This window comes from Hetaerina americana, unplaced genomic scaffold (genome assembly GCF_022747635.1).
Source record: "Hetaerina americana unplaced genomic scaffold, ioHetAmer1.1.p SCAF_13, whole genome shotgun sequence".
Classification (NCBI taxonomy): Eukaryota; Metazoa; Arthropoda; class Insecta; order Odonata; family Calopterygidae; genus Hetaerina; species Hetaerina americana.
The window spans coordinates 9,500,757-9,514,292 of NW_027286403.1; the positions used below are offsets into that span (position 1 = coordinate 9,500,757).

General features: G+C 46.8%; 1 protein-coding gene across 2 annotated transcripts in view; it reads right to left on the reverse strand.

Moving 5' to 3' along the window:
- LOC139686073 (cAMP-dependent protein kinase catalytic subunit 1) overlaps positions 1–5,665 on the reverse strand; it is a 317,835-nt gene extending 312,170 nt beyond the window's left edge. For both annotated transcript variants that reach the window (XM_071583192.1, XM_071583191.1), the window contains exon 1: positions 5,316–5,665. In XM_071583192.1, the coding sequence (XP_071439293.1) occupies positions 5,316–5,352 (37 nt within the window). In that variant the 5' untranslated portion in view covers positions 5,353–5,665. The remainder of the gene's footprint in view (positions 1–5,315) is intronic.
- Positions 5,666–13,536: the final 7,871 nt, after the last annotated feature.

Below are 13,536 nucleotides of genomic sequence, written 5' to 3' on the forward strand. Positions count from 1 at the left end.
TTTGGCGGAGCTCTCGTATACGGTGAAATAAAAATGATTGCGCTGATAAGAGCTATGCGTAGAGCGAGAGAGAGTCCTGCCAGATTCGGGGCACTAAATGATAACCTAAGGAAAAGTATGGACAGAATAAACGATTCAATATTAAGAGGAGAAAGTGGAAGAATGCGGTCGTACCATAGCACGAGTATGAGGCGCATCGGAGCACCTCATACTATTGCTCTGAACTAAGTGTTCTGTTTTTGCCCCCACTATTCGCCGCCCAAATACTAAGTGCAATGCAAAAACTCATCTTCCTCAGATCGTAGAATGAATTAAACGCAGATTCCTTGCATTAGAATGGATGGGCCCGCTTTTATTTATTAAGCTTCTATTGAGATTTAAAATGTTGATTCACTCATTTTTACGTAAATACTGGTCAACAAAAATTTCCAAAACAATTAGTCTTTTGACATTGCTAGGTTATGGATCACTTTCAGCTTTCCGTCTCTCCAGTGAGGAAAGAATAACACGGAAAATTACTTTAGGCCTCCTTTCACGTCACAAATAAGGGAATTCAAAAACTCAATTGATGCTTCTTCGAAAAAAGAGCGGAAAATACTGCGTTTCTGGGAAATAACGTGACGTTGACTTCATAATTCCTTAGATATGAAGCCCTCTACAGCAAACGGGAATGCGAAGCAAACAATAGACGGGGAATGAGAGATAATGACGCCACAGAACATTCAGTGAAATACACTATAGCATGATGGGCTGGAGATACAGATATTGGGGCTTGAGCTTCTGACAAATGCCTCATTTGGCATTATCATTTCTCGTGGAGCAGAAGAGCTTTCAGGTGGCGAGGACACGAGGTCAAATTCGGTCTGGCATAATGGGTTCTTCTTCCTCAGCACATTTTTCCTCCCAATATCTGAATCAAAATCCTTAAATTCGGCTTTTAATTGCAATTCGCGATGGCATAAAAAAATTCCGGATCCACAGATGCCCCAGGATGCGAAATAGCTAGAAAAATTCATCAAAAAATCCCAACCAAATGAAATAAAAAGTTCGCAGGTGGTTTTATTCTGGCGCGAAAATTTACACCGTAGCAGTAAACAGAAGAAAGGAAGTAAACTTTGGAAAAATAATTTCCGATTGATTCCCCGACTCATTTGAAGACGATTTTGTGTCCCTCGGAATAGCAGAATACGACTAAGCATTTTGAAAAGTAACAAATCGCTATTTAATGCCACCCTCATCCTTGCCGGTGCGCGAATTTCTAATTTATGCTCCATTTCTGTAAAATTTGATCATTCAGAATTGAATCATCCTCACGAGAGGCTGCCTTCCTCCCCGACCCTTTCCCCTCACGCACACGCTCCGCGAATATCCCCCATTCACCTTCAACCCTGTGACCCCGCGAACTCTCCTCTTCCTCCGAAGGAGACCCGGTACGGCCCGATCTTCCCCTCCTTTCCACCACACCCGTACGCCGACCTATACACACCCGCCACCTAGGATGCCAGATGACTTTCGGCCACGCAACGCACCCATCCAGAGACGGATTTCGTCTTGAGATGGAGGAAAGAGTGCGTCGTCCCCCCTCCAGCCAAAACCTCCTTTTCTTCGGGATACGCGGGAGTAATTGTGCCCGGTCACCATCGGGGTGGAGGCGCCCACTTCGATCCCCACAACCTCTTCCTATGGGATGGGTCACAATAACATTATAAAATACGGGCATCACCTATCCCGCCCACGTGCCCTTAGAGTTCCCGCCTGCTCCTCGCCCCGTCTCTCCCTCCTCTCTCCCTCCTCTCTCCCTCTCTTCCTCTCTCCCTCCTCTCTCCCTCCTCTCTCCCTCTCTTCCTCTCTCCCTCTCTTCCTCTCTCCCTCTCTTCCTCTCTCCCTCTCTTCCTCTCTCCCTCTCTTCCTCTCTCCCTCTCTTCCTCTCTCCCTCTCTTCCTCTCTCCCTCTCTTCCTCTCTCCCTCTCTTCCTCTCTCCCTCTCTTCCTCTCTCCCTCTCTTCCTCTCTCCCTCTCTTCCTCTCTCCCTCTCTTCCTCTCTCCCTCTCTTCCTCTCTCCCTCTCTTCCTCTCTCCCTCTCTTCCTCTCTCCCTCTCTTCCTCTCTCCCTCTCTTCCTCTCTCCCTCTCTTCCTCTCTCCCTCTCTTCCTCTCTCCCTCTCTTCCTCTCTCCCTCTCTTCCTCTCTCCCTCTCTTCCTCTCTCCCTCTCTTCCTCTCTCCCTCTCTTCCTCTCTCCCTCTCTTTCTCTCACCTCTTTCGCCTATCATATCTCCCGTCTATCGATTCTCCCTCTCTCCTCTCCTCCCTCCCTCCACCCCCTCGACTCCACACGGACTCACATCTCTCCAGCTTGTCTTCTTACGCCAGCTCGCTACTCGCCTCTCTCCTCTTCCCCCTCCCCATCGCCCTCCTCTCCTTCGTCCTCTCCTCCCCGTCCACTCCGGCCTCGCCCTCCCCACCATTCCTCCTCTGCCCGAGCCGCAACGCTTCTCACGTGCATACCATCGCCGCACGTCCCGACCCATCCCTCGCCCCCCTAGAATCTCCCTTGGAACCCCCACCCCACACACCCACCCCCGTTCCCCTCAAGCACTCTTACCTCACTCCTTATCTCTCGCTCCGTCTCTCTCTCTTTCCATCTCCCTCCCTGCCTCTCTCTCTCCCTCTACCTACATCTCTGTTCTAACTCCCACCCTTCCTCCACATCTCCCATCCATTCTTAAACCCACCCCCTCACGCACAGCTCCGATCGGAGGTGGCTGAGGGAATTACGCATCGATGCATGCATCGTGGGATTCATCGAAATTGAAATACGTCGAGCGATATGATATATCGGTCGCAATACATCGGTATACATTGATAATGTTAATGTTATGGACGCAATATACATACAAGATGCGTTCAGGGATGGCTCGTGTGCCGGAAACAAACCGGACTTTCGAGTTTTCTAGCAATGCAAAGTTTGGTTTTAAATGATTGTGCGCATGAGCCTTATCCTGCCGCTGAGTTTATCTGGTGCAGATAGTATCATATCTACAATCATTTTGTAGAGTAACTATCTCTATCTATCGCCATAGCACTGTTTGCTCCAAGAGAGTATTCACTCCACAAGTTTATTAGTCACGGAATCTCTAAAAAAGCTACCAGAACATCACTTCAGTTTGGAAAATAATCCTTCGAGGGCATATAGTGAAAGGTTTATATAAAACCATGCTGAAATGAGCGTTCACCTTTTTCAACATTTCACTTTTTTCCGAATCATTTAAATATTTTCATTGACGACCCTACGACTTATCGCGCGACTTAGTTCCAGCAACATCTATCGATACATTTATTTTTCGGGAGCATCGATATGTTACCGCTACCACCAGCCCCGATGTGCGGACCCCTCGCCGCCTCCCCCACCTGCCCCGAGCGACCCCCTCCCAATCGATGAATGGCCCCCCAACTCCCCACCTCTCCCCACCGCACCCCCCCTCGCCCCACACCCTTCCCCCATTCACCCACTCTTCGGAAGAGGGGGTTGGAGGGATGGTGGAAGGGAGGGGAGGAGCTTGGGGTTAGGGAGGGAAGAGGGGAGAAGTGGAACGCGAGGTGGGGTCGGGAGGGTGCAAGGAAGGGTTTTTGGGAGGCGTGAGAAGAGAGGGGCGGGAGTAGGGCATAAGGAGGGGGTGGAGGGGAGCGCTCTGAAATAATAAGGAGGGGGGCAAAGGTGGGGGGGAGTCATGACAACGCCACTCAATGATCAGCGCAACTTTTCATCCACGAGGACGAATCTCGAATTCCGCCGGTCCGGCCGTCCGTCCATTCGGGGAAGAGCAAACCCCTTGTCTATCCCCCGCGGAATGCAAGATAACAGCGGTGGTGGACCAACCTCCCCTAGAGGATCCATCCCGCCCTCTGTAAACCAACACAAACCTCAAGGGTGCGGGGGAAAATAGGGATGGTTGACCGGGGTAGTGGGAATAGAGTGAACTGTGGGGCACCCCAGAGATGGGGGATTGTCGAGAGGGTCCGACGCCGCGGTGGCGGGTGATAAAGGCGGGGGTGTGGGTGGAGGGGCAAAGAGGCGGCGAAGGAGGCAACGTAGGCGATGATGCGAAAGGGAAGTAGGGAAGAACGACGTGAAGTCATGCTCGGCACTAAATTTGTTGCATATGCCAAAATGACCACTCGTACGGGGTTGTCCGCGGCGTTCCTCCTGAAGAGGAAACAGACACCTCCCGCATCCCCCCGGCAAGACTCTTGGCGATTGGAAAAATAAAATAATAAGTAAACATCAATATCTTGCGTGACATATATCTACTATCTCACCATCCATCTGTCCCTCCTATCCTATCCTCGTCTCGATATCCCTTTATTGCCACCCATTCCATTCTCCCAATTCAACCCACCAGAGGCAGCCAATGCTCCCCTGTCCGCAGTTCGTCAGTGGGGGTTCGAAATTAGTCAGTGGGGGAACGCGAAATCAACCGAACCGGTCGGAAGAGTAGTCCTGCAGGGTAAAAGGGGGAGAGGGGGGCGGTATGATGCTGGGGATGAATGGGCGGTGGACGGGAGAGCGAAGCGTGGTGCCGTGATCATAGCAACAAAGGGGGGGCGGGGACCCTCTCCTCCGGCTGAGGCGGCGGAAGTCGCGTTCATCAGCTCCCGATGAAGAGTGAGGGGATAAATTTCCGTGGGGATGGAGGAACAGCCTGTGATGGGCACGAGACACGACCCCCGCAAAAATCTGGCAGTCGAGGGGGAGAGAGAGAGAGCGGGACAGCGCGGCGGGACAGCGACGGACGTGCCGCCGAAAGGGACCGAGTACTCCGGGCCAAACGGAACCTGAAGACACTCGGGGCGCGCGACCGGGGATGCGGACGTCGGGGCCTCCGCCGTCCTACGTCTCCCCACCATTGCAGGAGGGGGGATCGGTGCGGGAGGGGAGAGGTTAGAGACGGTGGCGGTGGGGAGTGCGATGGGCCAACCGGCAAGAAGCGGAATGGAAAGGAAGAAGCGGATTGCTCGCTCACTAGAGAGCCTACGTGTGTCGATTCGGAAGAGGAAACAGGTCGGCGGGAACATCCATCTCCTTCCGCAACGATCGAGCGGCCGCCCTTCGAGACGTCGATGTCATGAAAGGGTTCCCGTTTTAAAATGCCGACCACGGACCCTCCAGCCGGTGAGGACTCCGGGGAGCCCACGACTGGGGGGGGAGAGGGTGGTCTGTGGGGGGGTACGGGTGGAGGGAGATTTTCGGGAGGACCATGCACCGGAAAATCGCGAAAGGATCGAGAGAGCGGGAACAAGAACGCGCCAGTGTACTCACCGGATGGATCCTTTTTCTTCCTCCGCCAGGAGAACATGATTTAAGTTTCACTTTAACACTCTCGGAGCGGTGCCACCAGGCTCATGGAAGCGTCCGAAGCCGACCTCCCTTGCTCCTTCCTGCCCTCGAGGGCGCACTGCGACAAGTTGGTCCGTCGTCGACAGCCGGACGGGTGCCGAAGCGAAGGTCTCTTCTATATTTCTCTTTCTCCCTCTCGATCTCCTTCTCCCTCTTTTTCTCTTCCTCTCTCTCTTTCCCTCTCCCCTAATTAGCACGAGAAATCGTCAGTCGTCTCGAAGCGAGCGCACAGCTCCTGACCAAAAATCCATACACGTGACGGCGGAGCCGGAGTGCTGAGGCGAACTGAGGGAGCGGAACGATAGGGCAAAGCGCGGGGGGGCGCCAGCGCTTGGGGTGCGGGAGGGAGGGGAGGGAAGGAGGGGGGCCCTGAGGGGCGGGGCGGGGCCGAGAGAGAGAGGGGGGACGGGAGGGAAAGAGTTCGGGGGTGGGGGGAGTGGAGGGGTGCGAGGAGTCCACGGTCGCAGGAGGGGAGGGAAGATGCAGAGTGAGTGCTCGGGGGGGTTTGTGTGAACGGCGGGGGAGAGAACAGAGGCGAGTGGGATGGGGAGGGGGTGGATGCGGGAAGGGGGAGAGAGGGTTCTGGGGAGAGCAGCCCCAAGTATGAGTGTGAGGGGAAGAGGGGCGTTTGTGTGTGGTTGTAGATACGGTGGTAGAAGTAGGTGAGACGGAAGCGAAGAGGGGGAGGAGGTGGATGAGGGGAAGGAGGTGGATGAGGGGAAGGAGGAGGATAAGGGGGAGGAGGAGGATAAGGGGGAGGAGGAGGATAAGGGGGAGGAAGAGGATAAGGGGGAGGAGGAGGATAAGGGGGAGGATAGAGAGGCGGGAGATGGAGGGGATTACGAGGGAAAGATAAGTTTTAGAGGAGGGAGAAGGCGGGTGGAGAGAGAGAGAATTGAAATTAAGACTGCATCTCAATTATTAGTTCTACTCAGCGGCCCGCTTGTGCCCTCACCCCTTCGCGTAACTCACCAACTTTTCGGAGTCCCAATAATTAAGGTGCGCCCTGACTTGTAGGCCGAGAACGAATAAACGACGTGCATTTGCACAACACTCAAGGATGGAAAGAAAAACATTAGTATAGAAAAACAATGCCCCCGCGTTCAAACTTCGATTACAATAATCCACTCCCTCCACCCACCATCCACCCTGCTCGCCCCATGCTCCGGCCGCCTCGTTCACAGTGGTCCTCTCCTCCATTCAAGGTCCAATATCTCTGTACTCCGAGACTACAGCATGTATGCTCTCATTCTCCCTCCCTAGTCTCGTCCCCCCCCCATGTGTCGGTACTCCCACATCTTGCGGCCATCTAAATTTCATGATTCACTATTGCGATGTGAATCTCGAGAGCACTCACTCAGCCGGCGATGGGATATTGTCGTTCGTCAAGTCAAGGGATACGGGGGAGCCGGGGATCGATGCCGGATATCCTCACCCCGAGAACGGACAAATTTTCAATCCGGCAAAATTGGCGCACGAATGTAACGGCTTCGACTCGGCCTTTCACGATAGTTGTGAGTCGGCCCTCCTGGATGGTTTCCCCGACCGAGAGCGGAGGATTTTTAAATGTTCGGAGGCGTGGGAGAGGGGGCGGGTGAGGACGTCGTCGGGTCAATTATTTTCCTCTGAGGATTTTTATTCAGATTTTCATTTTCATTCCATCAGGGATTCTAACAAGATTTCCCTCTCGCCTCCATCTTCTATCATAACTTTCCTGAGAGTTTTTTTCGTGCCCCCGAAAATGTACTCCGCCATGTCGAAAAGTTTGATGGGAATATACCGCAGGGTATGATGTAATATTTTTATTAATCGGCCAAAACTTTGCCAAATGCTAAACTTTTACGGTAAAAGCAAGTTTGAGTGATACATACTCACTTAGCAAGGTGAGCATCAAATTAAGTCACAGTAGAAAAGTGATGGACCATTGTACTGCACCGGTGACCTAGATACCGAGGGCAGGCACGTGATGCCCCACACACGTCCCCTGCAGTTTACTGAAGGGGAGTTACGTTTATAAGGTGTGGTAGGCTTACCAGGTCGATACGAATGCTACATTTACTCTTTTTACCCACTGGTTTTGGGAAGGTTCTCGCGATCTTGCATAAGATCGTGTGTTACTTCGCCGGAATCGTAAATATCAAAATGAAAACGAAAAATCGCCTCCACCCTTGTCAGGCCCTTCCACCCCTTCCCACCCCCACTCTGTCCTGAGCGAATATATTCTTGCACTGTTTGTCTAGAAAATTTGTTCCTGATGATGCCGCAAGTCGGTGAAACGTGTTAAGTCTGTGGCAAATAAAAATTCTTTTAGTATGGATAATAAATACTTCCACGAAGTCAACCCTGAAACAGTAGATTATATCATTCTCTTTGATCTCCCCATTAGGTTCTCGTCATAACTTGCCGAACTAACTGGGAAACAGCATCTAACAACAATCCAGAGTAGCTGAATTATTTACAATCGGAATGATCCGTCCAAAAAATACAGTCAACGTTCAAAGCTCGGAGAATACACTTTCGGGTATATATTAGTTATTAATTAATTGGGTGATTATATGATACGGAACAACATTAATATCAAATAAAAAATAAATGAGCAAACATATTCGAGGACTAAAATAGTGTACGGGTAAGCCCCCGAGAAAGTAATGTTCCCAGCGATTTTTCGTCTCCCTTCATCATTGACACGCCTACCGTTCTAATCTCAGGTAATTCAAGAGTTTTAATAATAAGCTCTGTTTCTATAGACGATCGGGTTAGTGCGACGGGTAGAGTAGTGAGCTTCCCATCTCAAGTGTCATAAGGATTTGAATAAAGGGGGTGGCGGGATTTTTCAGAAGTATCCTGAGCCCTACTTAGGTGTCAGATGGAGAGTATCTCAAATGGAGCACATCGTCCGTCGGATGGGATGTTAAATTATGGAGCCTTTGGCGTATTTTGTCAAGGATTGGCTATAGCCGACGCCGAGTTTCTCTCCACATTCCCCATTCCCTGGAAATCCTACCTCTCCAAATTACCTACTAATTCCTAGTGGCGTAAATGACCTCCGCTAATAATTATTACTACTCCATTTCTATATCTCCCGTCAAAAAATACTTGAGCCATCCTTGTCGGCTGGTGTCTCCTTGCGTCGAATGGTCTTTATTGATAATCTCAAAGTATCAAAAAAAAATTTATAAATCCTATTCTTTTTCTATTTTCATTAATGAAAAATGTACATTATTTTCGTAAGGTCCTTTTCTAGAATTATTTCTTCTATTGGAGCATTTTCTTGAATTTTCCTTATTAGGTATGTTCTAGACCGCTCTCATTTTGTTGAAACGCTATGAAGAGAGTAACTTGATGCATTTAACCATCCCTAAAAGCATTATTATTTATAAAATAAATATTTTTTGAAATTATCTTAGCTAGCAACTCTCTTTAGGATGCATATTTCCTATGGGATTTTAATAGGACGCCTAAAAATCTGAGACTCCAAAACAAAGTATAGAGTGGTATATTAACGAATGACATGTGAGAAGAGTTGGAACCATAAATTTTGTCTATGAAGAATATAGGAAAAGTTTTCCAAGTAGCCAAATAAAATATCCACGCGTTACTCGATTCTAGAGGATTGAATTTTTTGACATAATTAAGCTTATAAAACCTTTATTTCAAATACTTTATGTACGCACTAGTCATTAATTTTAAATTTGCCACATCCTTCATGTACGTTCAAGAGTTTATGAATGGTCTATTTTACTCCACGGTAAAAAAGACCCTCGCATCTCCTTTTCGCAAGCAAATAGTCGCGATTGTTCGTGACTATTGAATATGGAACAAACTGCAACACCCAGTTTTGGAGCTAGAGCATTTTTTTAACTATTCAATTTTTCGCAGTCAGTTTACGTTATATCTCTCCCGAGACCAGCACATCCTAATTAGGAGTTGGTTCAATTTTATGTAGCACACCTCATGTATTCATAAACATTTTTCGAGGAAAATCTCGAAATCGACAAATTGGTGGCCGGGTCCATATTGCATAACTGCGTCCAATTAAGCTAAGAGCAAAATTCAATGGTTTGTGCCTGTGCAAATGTCGAGGAAAAAATATATAAACGGTGGTCGGGGTTAGTTTTCTTCTTCCCTGTTGCTCGTTTCCTTTTCAAGGGGCGTATTGGCATTCCGTGAAAAGCGCGCCCTGCGTAGGCCGCGATGTGAATGCGAAAAAAGCTTTTTCGCGTCAATCAAATGGAGGGGAAGACAGCCTCTGTTACTTCCATCGGGCTCTCCGCTGGGGGTCCCACCCTCGATTTTACGGTACGCTGCCGCTTACCAATGCCATCAAAACATGTGCCGTCGTCTCCGTCTACGAAGGCGTGTGTTGCCGTTTTCTTTTCTGCCCCCGCATTATTACGATGAAGGGCGGAGAACTAACGAGGAAACGGGGAGGTCCGACGGAAGGTGAATAATTGCCATCCGAATTGTGCGGGCGGAACCAAAATCGCCCACCACGCTCTTCACTTTTAATACTTTATATCACGTGAAGGTATCAAAACATTCACAATCAATAACGAAAAAATTTGCATAAATGGAAGGGGAAGGAAAGAGAAAAAATCTTCACAAGACGAAACCAATTGATAAGGAATGTGGCATTTTCTTCATCGATCGGCTCCAACGCACGAATACGCCCAGCACTGGAGAGGGAAATTATTTATAACTTTTCTTCGAACGGAAAGAGAGGTTTCAAATAATTTTACACAAAAACAAAACAGATATTCGCATCCATATCGACATTTTCATTGCAAAAGGCCATGTAATTCATGTGATAGGCCATGTGACGTACATAATAAATTGCGCTTTGTGACTATTTGCGAAAGCACCCTACGAGTTTTCCACAGCTACAATTTCTTTTCTTCATTCATTGACCTTGATCGATGGGATTGACTAAGTCTTTTTAATTTGAAGCAATTTCCGTCTCTTAATATTACTTTTTAATTGAATATCTTTTTGGGTGTTTCAGTTGAATATTCGAATAGAAGATGTTCAAAGAAAAATACCATTAGAAGCGTATTACTCCGACGAAGTGAGTCTTAAATGGCATATCCTAAATGATATCCTAAACACCCTATGGTCATAAAAATTGATCGCGGTGATAACTATGCGTGCATGTGATAAAATAGACTTGAGCTCCAATGTTAACAGCATCCTGTGAACACGGCTGCAAAAAACAAATACCATCGGTAACTGGTTGCAAAACCTCCTTTGAAATTGAATGCATTTCTTTGTTAACCTCATAGCTACTCAAAATACTAAAACAGCCAAAATGCTTTTTTTAGTAAAAGTTAGGCATAGGATCTGGTTTTTAAAAGTAGAGGGGATTTTTTGGATGCCTGTGTAATGTCGCTAAGTTATTTTGTAATCGTCGTCGTTATGTTAGTTAAGCTGTTTTGACGGTTTTCATCACTAGATGCGTTTTTGTATTCTTTGAATCAAACTCCCAAGCAGGACACGCCCCTTGGGCACCCAACCGCGAACGGAAAAAGCATTGGTCACATAAACAGGGCTTCTTCGTGTCCGTTACGCTCTTTTATACTAAGTCATCTTAAGCTTCCTTTGATGAGGACTTCAGGTGATTTTTAGGCCATTTTCAAGGGTCAATGGGATCGCTGGAAGCGTCACTGCCCTTATCTTTGAATGGGAAGACAGCATGTATAGATTATTGAAATGAATTATTTTATTTCAGAATAAGTTGATGCTTTTATGTGTTTCTATCGCCCATCCCCAATCTCAGACTACGCCATTCAGTCTCTTTCAATGCCTCGGATGATTCCCTTCCATTTATTTCGGTAACGTGTGTTCGGATCACCTTGTTACAGCTCAGAAGTGGTGTTTTTGTGTGTTATACTAACATGAAGTGCGGATTCTTATGCTTTGAAATCTCCAGTCTTTGGAATCTTCTTGGGTAGAACAGCGTTGGTGATCTCCGAGTAAAAACAGGGAAAATGAAGTTATTTCTAGATACCGATAATTTACCAATACAAATAACAAAATCGTTGGCAATTTTTGGAAATTTGGTGGAAAGAAAGATCTGAATAAGAAGAAAAGAATAATGTGCTAATCAAATTATTATAAGTCCTATAATATACTGCATCTTATAGTTATTATTTTGATCGTGTTGCTGGGTTTACAAGTCGGGGAAATGGTTTTTCTATAAAGTGAGCTGAGAAAAGTAGCTGATATAGTGGTAAAGCTCAATAAATTGAAGTAGATGACTAATGACTATGATAGCGGAAAAGGGATAACACTACGAGTCCGCTTCTTCAACAGTGACTTAGGAAAAAATCTGCTTCCATGTTTTTTCAAGTCGATATTGAAAATATTTCATGAACATTGAAAACATGTAAGTGTATCAGAGATTTGAACTGTCTCAAATATTGGTATCGTTCTAAATTAGCACGTACCCACAACACGACCATTTGATTTGGCAAGAGTCAAAATTTTGAAAAGTGCTGCTTTCAATTTTCCAGAGATCATCGTGGCAAATTAAGTTTATGTGTTTGTATTTGTTTATGTTCACCCTGGTGCCACTAAGGGATCAATTTTCACTCGATGCATGAGAATTCCAATGAACCCGGATGAATCCATCCAATAGAACGATAAGCCCTGGGGGTTTATTTGAATGAAGTACGGCTTGATGAAGAGTCATTAATTATTATTTCAATTAACATGGCGGCAGCAATGTCACCAATGCAATGTCAATGCTACAACCACAAAGGCACATTCCGGGGATGGCTGCCGAGTCAATTGCGAGAGAAAACACGATATTTTATATCTATAAATTTTTATAGAGTTGGATCTTACAGATATATTTTTATCAATAATACCAAGAAAGACTCTGGACCGAAGGGAAGTAAGTAAATTTTAGTTTCATGAAAGATAAAGCCTCCGAAAATTTTAACTCCATAAATCCGTCATTACAGATATCCTCAGATTTCGTTGCGTATTATAGCGAAGGAAACTGGGGAGGATTTTCCACTGCGGGAAAAATATCGCATTTAAAGTAACATCTCCATCTAACGTATATGGCTGCGTAGATTTTCGCGGCGGTGGCTTGAAGAATTCTGCATGTCCGGGTTTTCACCGCGTTGTTGTTTGAAGGCGACAACAGTTTCGCCGAAGTTTCATCCGGCGTCTTCAGGTCGAAGATGACGTCATCTTCGACCTGAAGACGCCGGATGAAACTTCGGCGAAACTGTTGTCGGCTTCAAACAACAACGCGGTGAAAACCCGGACGTGCAGAATTCTTCATCTCCATCTAACGTAAGCAATATAACTGGGAATCATTTGAGCAGCACGCAGTTACATTAAATTAATCTAATCACCTCCATTAAATGTAACAGAAATATTGTTAATAGCATAATGATTTGTATCCTACGAATAAACGATGTGAAAGTCGCAGGGCTTCCACTGAGAATGTCTGAGTTGATCTTAGTGTGGCTCTAGATATATGACCAGTGAAGCAATCGGGGCTTCCAAATTAAAATAATTCCAAGGGAAATGAAATGATAACTACAAATTTGATAAATATGGCGACGGAAGTAGAAAAAATCGAATGAAACACTGAGGAAATATACAAGGCTAAATCTCGATATCATCACCTGAGCATCGGTTCCGGCCCAGAGCACAGGCATGGCCGTGGTTAACATTTCCAATCTCGAATGTCAACGCGGCGTCGCCCGTGCTGTCTGCAAGGCAAAAACGAAGGCCTCGAGAAAAAGAGGACACGGTAAAAAAATGCAGTGGAAATAATGTTTAATATGATTTTTCTTGGCTTGAGTATCTATTTAGTATATTTAGCAAACAATACCATTTTTCTATGGCTTGTCAAAACCCACAGGGATCCACCCGAGGGTTAGTTTGATAGGCGAGGTTAGAAATTATCTCATGCCCTACAAGGCCCACATTCAGGGTAGGGAGCAGCTCCTTTCTCTGAACCGCCTGCGGTTTTCCGGGAAGATCTGATGTCCGCAAACACACACAGCTTATGAAAAGCCAAGTGTATACAGAGTCACGCAGATTTGAACCCGGGCCTCCTCGTCTCTGTCCACTAGTCTAACACGTCCCAAAGTGCAAATGTTGGAGTGAAATTCATGCTGCAATT